Source organism: Amblyomma maculatum, chromosome 6 (assembly GCF_055883805.1).
Source record: "Amblyomma maculatum isolate TAMU_Amacu chromosome 6, ASM5588380v1, whole genome shotgun sequence".
Classification (NCBI taxonomy): domain Eukaryota; kingdom Metazoa; phylum Arthropoda; class Arachnida; order Ixodida; family Ixodidae; genus Amblyomma; species Amblyomma maculatum.
In genome coordinates this window covers 65,148,720-65,158,586 of record NC_139349.1, presented here as the reverse complement: position 1 = coordinate 65,158,586, position 9,867 = coordinate 65,148,720, and the positions used below count along the sequence as shown (strand labels likewise).

At 44.3% G+C, this 9,867-nt stretch overlaps 1 protein-coding gene across 1 annotated transcript in view; it reads left to right on the top strand.

The window, feature by feature from the left end:
- The first annotated feature begins 5,155 nt into the window (after positions 1-5,155).
- The window catches only part of LOC146185898 (ATP-binding cassette subfamily G member 4-like), a 52,191-nt gene continuing 47,479 nt past the window's right edge, over positions 5,156-9,867 (top strand). The window contains exons 1-4 of the mRNA XM_084607942.1: positions 5,156-5,174; positions 5,689-5,724; positions 8,313-8,498; positions 9,411-9,570. Of these exons, the coding sequence (XP_084464068.1) occupies positions 5,156-5,174; positions 5,689-5,724; positions 8,313-8,498; positions 9,411-9,570 (401 nt within the window). The remainder of the gene's footprint in view (positions 5,175-5,688; positions 5,725-8,312; positions 8,499-9,410; positions 9,571-9,867) is intronic.

Genomic DNA, 9,867 nt, shown 5'->3' with positions numbered 1-9,867 from the left:
GCACCTGGCGAAAGTCGTACGCGGGCCATGCCTAAGCCCATATATGCGCCGTTCGCTTATTTGTTCTTGCGCTATAACCGCTTTGGTCTACCCCGATTCTGTTTGTCACATTTATGCTCGCTCACGCAGGGTGCTCTGTGTTGCGCGAATGTTTCTTTGATTTTGTGAGTGCGGTTGTTTTGATTTTGTGCTTTGTTTCTTCCAAATTTTTTTCTGCCCTGTCTTGAAGGAAAAGTAGGATTACAGAGGCCAGACATTATTTATTTCTGTCTCGGTTGGTTCATCTTGCTTTATACTTCACGGCTGCCTTCTGTTTTTTGTCCTTTTTATTTTACCTACTGGTTGTTTCTTCAGCCACAGAAAAAGAGGACATGGGGAATCGTAAGTAGAGTTAACCCTGGTCCATAGGAAACATGTGAAGCAGAAGCACCCTTCCCCCTCTCCCCTCCCTGACTTTATCCATGATTTCGTCAACGGCCTCTCAAGACAGAGCAACCAAAAAACAAAAAGTACGAAAAAGAGACAAGAGAACGAGGGTTTTGTCATTAAGCTGCAGCTAGCTATTTGTCCTTGGTCCAGCCGTTTTTATTGCCCAGAGCCTTCACGTGCGAGCACAATCGTGAACCGTTTAGCAGAACGCTGAAGTCTGTGCGATACATCCCAGTCTACGTGATCCATGTTGCTTAACTCACCACGAGCACTTTTCCAGCAGGAGAAAAAAAAAAAAAAAAAAGATGAGACTCTGGAAACAATAATAATCTCCAGGCAATCTCCATTCTTGAATTCAAGACGCCGGCTGGTTAGATCGAGGCTTCGGTTACGGTTGTCTCGTGGCTACGAAATACTGTTTGACTGCGCGTGAAAAGCTATTTTTAGACTTAAGGTATAGTATATACAGCTAGCGCTACAACGTTACCAATCTGCATGAGTGAATCGGGTTGCAAGTATAAATTTTCGTCGGCAGTCGATAGAGCATAATTAGTTGAGGGGCATGCAAGCAATATTGTGTGACTCATAGTAATGTTCGCAATCCTTCATAATAATTCGTTCTTTCGTAATCTGAGTTACGCACAAAATGAGTTTTTCAAATTAGCAGGGAAAATGTTGGCATCGTATATGCAGCCATTCGGTGAGACGGAGCCCTGTAACTGAGTTCTCGCAGTTGACGCGATAGGACGAGAGTTTAACGGGGAAATTTGTCCCATGAATGCGGAACTAAGTAGGCAGAGAGCGTTAGCATAGCGAGTACAGGCAAGCGTTGTCTCGTCCTTCTGTTGCAGCGATACCAGAGCCCTTAAATTTGTTCAAGGGACTCGGGCGATATGGTCAACCTTGCAGCGGTGGTGTTGATGCAGCCCAAAGTTTAGCTTTGTAAGGATACAGACAGCCTCTCAATCGAGATAACAGCTATCATTCGAAGGGATTAAGAGGGCATCTTTTTGAAGATAGAAGTGTAACAACACGCGAAAATAAAAGTTACAGCCGCGATGTAGACGAGCGTGAAATCATGAAACACCGGTGTCCAGATCGAGACTTTTCTGCCACAGCCATCCCACGGCTTTGCATATTGTAAACGCGGTGTTTGCAAACATGAAGGATTACTGCAAAATGAGGTTATATGTTCTGTTTTTCTCGACGTTAACCGTGCAGAATAATAGTAAAAAAAAATTGTTAAACAAAAGGAAAAAAAAAAACCGGCATCGAGACAATGTTTGGTGCGCGGGATACACCATCAAAACTGGGCACTTTACAAAACCAGCGATTCCATGACATGTGCTCATAAATTGTGCGGCGATTGTTTACCGCCCTGAGAAGAAACAAAATCGAATAATGCACAAAACACTTTGAGCCTTGATCAAACATATTCTATGCGCAGTATTGCCTAATGCGATGGAGCACATCACATTTATTTGTAGTTTACAGCCGGTGCAACGCGAAATATTTCTGCGTCCTCGTAAATTACGCATAGCATACACAGTTTTCATTCCAGGCATTTATACGTCATTTTCTTCTTTTTTTTTTTTTTGTATACTTCGATGGCAGTTACGGTGATCGCAAGATTCGTTAAATTATAAAGCTCCTGGACCACGCCGCTAGGGAAAGAAAGAGCAGATAATTTCCCTCGGTTCTTTTCGCGGTAACAAAGAACAGGATTACTTATGTGGCGTAACATTCGCGAGGGCTTTTTAAAATCTCCTTTTTCTTTCTCGACGCTCTTTTCTCTTTTACCTTTTTTTTAAAAGCTTCGGCCTTTCATTATTGCTTTTTTTTATATTTATTCATCTCACATCCAACTCTGCCCGATCCGAGCCATTCAGAAGGCCCAGGGGGCACGACCCCCTAGCGTGAATTACTGTCTTTGCGGTCCTCGCGAGCCATTCTTAAGCTCGGAGCGGACCAGTGGCCACGCTTCTTACGGCGCATAAATTGACGTAATATTTTATTCTCCCCAAACGATGCGGAATTTGCGAACTTCCTGCTGTATCGCATATTCGTTGGCTTCGGACGCGTTCGCATCTTTCTGTGCTCTTCACTCCTTTTCTCTCCTTTTTTTTTTTCCCCCTGGGAGCTTTCGCCGTATAGGGAAGGATTATTAGGGTCAAACGGAACCCGTGATTAATGCGGGACATTTTCCAATAGGAAAGCCGCCATAATCATCCCTCTCCGGGATGAATCAAGCGGCCACTTCTAGCCGGTTCGTGGGGTCTGCGCCTGCCAAATGACTCCCGTATTTCTGCTCGCGACTCCGGAAAGAAGTTCTTCGTTGTTAAACACGTCGTGGGGAGAGAGCTACCGCCGTCGTTAATTTGATAAGGAAAGCCGTATTTCGTATTCGAACAGGCGGCAGTGGAGAAAGAAAGAGGACGAAGAAAAGGAAAAGAAAGTCGTCAGCAAAAGGCCCCGTACTGAGTCGACTGTAGCCCATCATTTCTGGATTGGTGGTGGTAACTTCGCAGCCCATTAGGTGGCGCTGAAAGCGTCGGGTGAAACTATAGCGATACAAGCGTGTCGTAGAAACCACAGAGCTATTCCGTTGTCTTGGAAATGAATGGTTGTCAGTTGCCATTCTTTATGGGCGATGAACGGTTCGCTGGTTCACCAGCGAAGCAGTTACGCAGTAACAATGAGATCGTCGGTCATTAAACTATAGCTTTAGGAACACCCCTTCTGCTGAGTTCATTGTCAGTGGACCATAATTATACTTTCCAGTTAGCTGTTTGTTTGCCTGTGCAAAGGTAGTTGTTATAATGCGTTCGTTTTGTAGAGTCACTGCGGGGAAGTGCAGACTTTCCAATGTGTCCGTTATATATTCAGCCATGTGGCTGAAGCCTTCTATAACTTCACTAGAAAGGCCACCCTTGCCATCAACAACGGACAGAATGATATTGCAAATTTAAAGTGTGATTCAAGTGTGATGTATATTTAATAAGAAACACTACAATTGTTATGCTAACCAACCAAAAGGTGTCATCCAAGCTGCTCGATGTGAACAATGTCTTGAATGAAAACAGCATTACTGTTCAGTGGGACTTAATTCAAAACGTAGTCAATGAGCTAAACGCGATTTATCGAACGAAGCGTTATAGAATAGCGACAATGGTTCACTAGCTCCTTCGCTTGGCCAGCTTGAGATGAGCTAGCTTAAGCGTTCACACGGCGATGTCTAAATGCTAATCAGAAAACATTATGGAAGTCATAAGTATTGAAGAGTTCACGCTAAAGCGCAGCCAAATAATAAAAATTAGTTTCCCATCGAAGAAAGATACAAATTCAGCATTGAAACCTTTTTCGATGACCGATCAGTTTCTACACTTTTCTTTCTTGACAATATTTTTTTTGAATTTTCCTCTAATCCCGGCATAGGCGCATACATCCTGAACTCTAAACATGTAAGCCAAATGACAATTTTGCCGTTTTTTTTTTTTTAATTTCCGCTGAAAATTTGCTACATAATTAGGAACCTTCTAAGTGTCATTGCTTATATCGTACGTCACATGTCAGTTGCTAAGCAGAAAACAGAGAAATTAGTAGAAACATAGCAATGCCCACCTTTTAGTAATGTATTATTCGTGAAGGAGCCCAATAGTAGATACAAATTAAAAAAGAAAACAAGCTCATCGGGATATATATTAAGCATAATATGAATACCTCTGCAGCGTAAGCGCCATGCGTATATTATATTCAAGACTCTGCGTGTGTTGTGGACTCATATTTATTGCTTCCAGAAACAAGAAGGCAGATCTAACACGGCGTCAAAAGGCCATCCTGGTCGTAACTCCGCCTCGCCTCCCTATCACTTCACACCATCTCAGCATCACTTACTATTTCCCCTTGTGACTAAACACAGTAGGGCGCAAAGCTCAATTCAAAAGTGCACAACTGCAAAATCCAAAACATCAAGTTAAGTATTTTGGAAGGATGAAGAACAAAATAAAGAAAGCATTGAACCAAAATCACTCCAGTAGATTTCGTCTCTGTATCACAATATCGCGTTAAGGAATGCTGCAAACACAAATAGCTAGCCCAGCATTCCGTGGTAAGCGAAAGCCCCTTCGTTCTTCACAGCTGCTCGTGAAGGCCAACACTTCGTGGTAGGCTGCGGTTGTACATCTATTTTCTGTTTTCATTTTCTTCAACCTTGTCCACCGCATGGGCCCTGCCCGACTGTACCGTTTTAGTCTGATTACTTTGTCCACGGGGTGATTCTACGGTACGCCTAAACCCCACTTCTGAGTGCTCTCAATGAGCTGGTCCCCGTTTGCTCTGTGTTTTAGCGCTTGCACCTTTTAGCGAGGCCTCACTTTTTTCTTTCGGCCAGCGCCGGGTAACTACTAAAATGTTGGCGATATGAGATCACATGCCATGACACAGCCAGGTTAATCATACCGAGAAAATATTAAGCATACATTCCAGGCAGTCCAAACTATAGGCTCAATATTGGCCGGTCAAGAGCCAGCCATTGCCAACACAGCACCAATGTAGGGCGAATGGCTTGCGCTGCTTGATGCTTGAGGACAATACAATCCAAAGTACCCTGAGAAACCAAAACTGAAGCACTGCAGCCACCTTGCGAGCGAGGGGCAAAGACGACGCAGAAGATGGCAGTGCGCGGCGCGCGTGCCGAACGGGCACCACGCCCAGAGAAAGCACCACGATGACTTCCAACCCGTCAGGTAAGGCCTCGCTACTGCACCTGCTTTCTCTTCGCCACCTCAACTATGATCGCTCGTAGCCCATGACTGCCGCGATCTTCGTTTCAGCGAACCTACGGTGCTTTAGAAAGTAGAAATCATCGCTGTCTTGGTGTTTGCGGTCTCCAATTTTCTCAGTTTATAGAGCGCTGTGACTACCGCTGCCTAAGATACCGGAAGAAGTCAAGCCCGAGAGCACATCTACCTGAACAGAATCTACCTTGATCATTTAACTTTGCGGAAGATTCCCGTGTCTGTGGCATGGCTTTTACAGCCCCTCGTGACTGCGCGCCTGAGCGAACATTTCTTAGAAATAGGCAAGAGTGCGCAGCATTCTCGAAAAATGCAGGCCTGGACGTAGCACCGTTGAATACGCAAGGTATCAGGTATTTCTTGTCACGTTGATTGTATCGCGACATCTTGGCTTTATTCCCGCTTTGGGCCGATCTATTCACTTGATCATTCGGTTATTTCTTTTCTGTCTTTGCTCTTGCAGAAAAAGGAGGATCACCACTAAAAGATGAGCAGTCAAGTAAGTACACAGCCCAGCCTCTCCAAAGCCTGCTATGTAGATAATATCCGTGATTTGTTACTCGCGACATCGACATCATATCAACGGTCAATAGTAGATCGCTAAATATGTTCCCTATTGCAAGGCATTTGTACTTTGTTTTTGGTTTGCACCTGCGGACATTATATCGGGTTTTGAAAGCTGACGGTCATGTCTTGGCCGAAAGTTACAATAACGGCAAATGCATTACCTAACCTTCTTAGTAAACCGCAGAAACATCATGTATTCTATTATTTTACCGTCTTAATGAAATTTGCATGCTTATTTCTCATTTTCACAGAAAAGTCCACCCCAACACTCCAGACACCAGCGGCTACTAGTCATGGTATTTCTTTCCTTTTTACTCCGTTTTCAACATCGTTGTCAAAGTGCGATCAACATCGACCTGCATCATGTTTAGCGTGCAAATACGCAAGTTCATGACGAATCTGCGCGGGAAGACGGCGAAAAAGCCCTAAAAAGAAAGACCAGTCTTGCTGAACCTTTTTTTAAAATCCAGTTTTCGAGCACTAACAATTTTGGTGTATTTGATTTTTCTATCTCTAAATCGCGGTCGCCTTCTCTAATTTTCTTCGATAGATGACGAAATATTATTGAAAAGTGACATCAATTTTTCCGAAGCTTTATAAATATTTACCTCCCGAGTACTAGAAACGTTTCTGCATTTAAACAATAGCGGTTTTTCATCTTCAAACCGTGGTTGCGTGCTATTGGCTACTTGTTCAAGTGCGCAAAGTGCGCCGATTAAAATAGAATGATGAAAATTGAAAACAATTTTATTGAACGGCATTTTTCATGCGAGAAAAAGGCGTGTATCTTCAGTTACTTTGATAACAAAACCGCCTATTACTTTTGGAAATGTCTAACGTTCGCAAGCCGTTAGTACCTCCATCCTTACATTAGAATCGCTTTATTTCTGTAGAATAAACAAATACTTGAAAGGGGCTCTGCGATGCTCTTAATTGGCTTAAGCGCAACGCTTAGTACACTCACAAAAAAAAAATCATTGTATTCAAAGAGTTCTTTGAATTTATGTTATCTACCTACTTTCTGGAGTTCCATAAAAAAAAAAAAGTAGAGCTAAAAAGAAACGGACAGACACAGCGCCATCCATAGCGCTGTGTGTGTCTTCTTTCTCTGTCCGTATCTTTTTTGCTCTACGTTTTTTTTTTCTCATTGAAATCGTTAGCCAACAAGCTCTAGTTATTGGCTGTTCTTTAAATGCCGCTTACGTTCCGAGTCAGCAGATGGAAGCCGGAAGTGACGCGTCTTAGCTTAGCTCTCTTCAAGGGAGCTTTGCTGTTAGTTTTAGTGACGCGGTCATGCATTTCGGCTTGCGTTTATTTTTAAGTTGTGCATTCTACATCACAAAACCCCACATCGCACATGAACGTGCCCATCCAACCGTCCCGTTTTCTTTTTCGTTCATTTAACTCTCATGCCTGACTGTAAAAAAAAAAAAATAAAAATAAAAAATAAAGAATACTGGAGGGCGCTCAAACTTCACTTTAAGAGTAGACCCAATAGCGCCTTTGACAATGCCGTTTTATTGCGCGAATTTTCGGCATTGCGAGACTGGCACCGAGTTTTTCAAAGTGTAAAACACCTTTTGTTGGTTTGGCTTTTCGGGAAAGGAAGGCGCAGTATCTGTCTTATTCTGCAGTGGACACGTACGCTTATAATCGATGGCATACATTTGGAGATAAAGTCGTCGGTTCAAATACCTGTCGCAAACTAGCCTCCAACTTGAGTCACAGGTGGATGCTAAACCGAACTCGAAATAGTATGATATCGCACCTAACTCCACACAAAGTGCGGGTGCGTCACCATTTCTCATAAGAAATCACACCCACAATTCTTCCGGTATGATTTTCTCGAATTTAGGGTACAGCAGCGACAACGACGGCGGCAGTGGCTTTTCGACCGAGGGATCTGTGTACGCTATCGCGTAATATATTTCGCACACACAAGCACACAACCTTTTTTTCTTACGGCTTAGACGGTTCTACGCTGTTAAAATTTATTCCTGCTCAGTACCTGGCAATATATTCACTAACAAAAAAGAAAGAGCTGTTAGACGCTGTCGAACATGGATAGCTAGCGTTAGCTCAAGGTATTTTACCGCTGGTGGCGCAGCAATGGATCTTCGATGCATGTTAGTTATAATCGAGGTTACGTTTTCGCTATATCCGAGATCATGTGGTATGCATGCATCTTCGTTATAACCATAGTTTCGTGCTTTGGTATATCCGAGATCACCTGGTATACATGTAACTTCGTTATAACAGATGTCACATGTTCGTTATATCCGGTCAGGTATTTTGCGTGCATCTTCGCTATAACCGATGTGGCATATTCGTTATATTCAAGGTCAAGGATCGATCCAGGAATAACGCGAAACTCGCACATAAACGCGGTAGAGCGAACACCCTAAAGCGAATTGTTGAACTAGTTGGTGCATGAACGGCGGAACCGCTGAGGAAAGGCGGTAGAATGCAACACAAAAGAATAGTCTCTTTGTGCTGCTGACAAGACCTCCGTCCGCGCAGCAGACAAGGGCACGGCGACCACGTTCTCGGACTCCGAGTTGCTGCGCAAGGTGCAGTTCCCCGTGGCGCGCGGCTCGCATGAGGCGGCCGCCGCCAAGACTGTGCCGCCGGCCAATGGGCTGGCCGAGGAGCTGCGCGTTTCTATTCAATGGAACGACATCTCGTGCACCGTGCCCATCATTAAAGGTGAGTGATGATGGGGCACCTCCGCGCTGGTGTCTCATGCCGAGTGATGTCTCTTATTGTTCAGCCTGCATCGAGTATGCCACAACGGTGTGATTAGTCTCAGTATTGTTCTGACGTGTGGATGCCGAGGGAGTAATTAGGTGTGGAAGGAGGGGGTAAAGCTGGAAGAAATAGTTAGTCGAAAGTGAGTGACTAACGTGAACTTTTTTCATTGCTGCCTCGTAAACACGTTTTCGTGCACAGAAGGTAAGACCTTGCGTAGAAGCCGCTTCTCGTGCTTAATCTCGAAGGGCAGATAAATAAAACTTACGGCTCCTAGATGCTTAAAACCTTGTCCTTTGCAAAGGCGTCTTGAAAAGCGGGCACTGAGAACACGTCTCAATAATATACGTGACAATTAGTCTGCATAAGCGAAATGTCTCGCATTTGATGGATAAAAGTGACGTTCGGTCCCATATAGTGTACGCTGTAGTGAATGGTACTTTATAACGTGGAGACAACGTGCCGCTGAAGCCAGCATTCTTACAAGTTTTTTTTTTTTTAAATCAATAGCGAGAAGAGTATGCGGTGATGATTTCAGGGCCTCGCATACTGAAGGTTCTTCTGCGGCTTAACCAGGTGACTTAACTATAGGGTTCAATGCTTCCGCACATGCAACATTTCACGCCCAACTTCAAAAGAAGCCGGTCGCGGATACTTCGACATGCATGACTACCATCTACGCGACTCTCTTGCTCTTATTTCAGCATCTTTGAGAAGAAAAAAGATGGTTCATAATCAGTGCGAGTCGGTGTGTTTGTTTAGAACGTGTTATCGTAACCGATTCCCAACTTTTGCGGCAAACTGCCCGATTACGCCTTGATTTTTCTCGTCCCTGCAACTATCACGGCTGCGGCTGACTTCCGCGCTCAGGAGTGTTCGAAAAGACGGTGGATTCCATGAACAAGCCTTCGAGGAGGAAGACTGCAGTTCGCTGCATGAGCGGCAGCGCGGGGCCGGGAGACTTGGTAGCCATCTTGGGGCCACCAAACAGCGGGAAGTCTACGCTGCTCAACATTCTTTCCGGATACTGGTAATGTGCCGCAGGCGATGCCTACCTTCGCTTTAGTTCCCAACTACTCATTCAGTGAAGCAAGTAGAATCGGTTACTAACTTTTACGGGGTACGTGTACCTGTAAAAAAATGCTTCAGCGTTGCCTCGAGACCAGCCTTCTGGTAACACGGGCAGCTGACAGAGCATGCCATCGGAAATTATGATCACCTTGCTCCGCTGCTTTTCACATCCGCATTTCGTAATCGTTTGTCACAGATAGTACATTTCGACTAGAACGCTAGTTTAATAGAAGAACGTCGCTATAAGAATGCACAT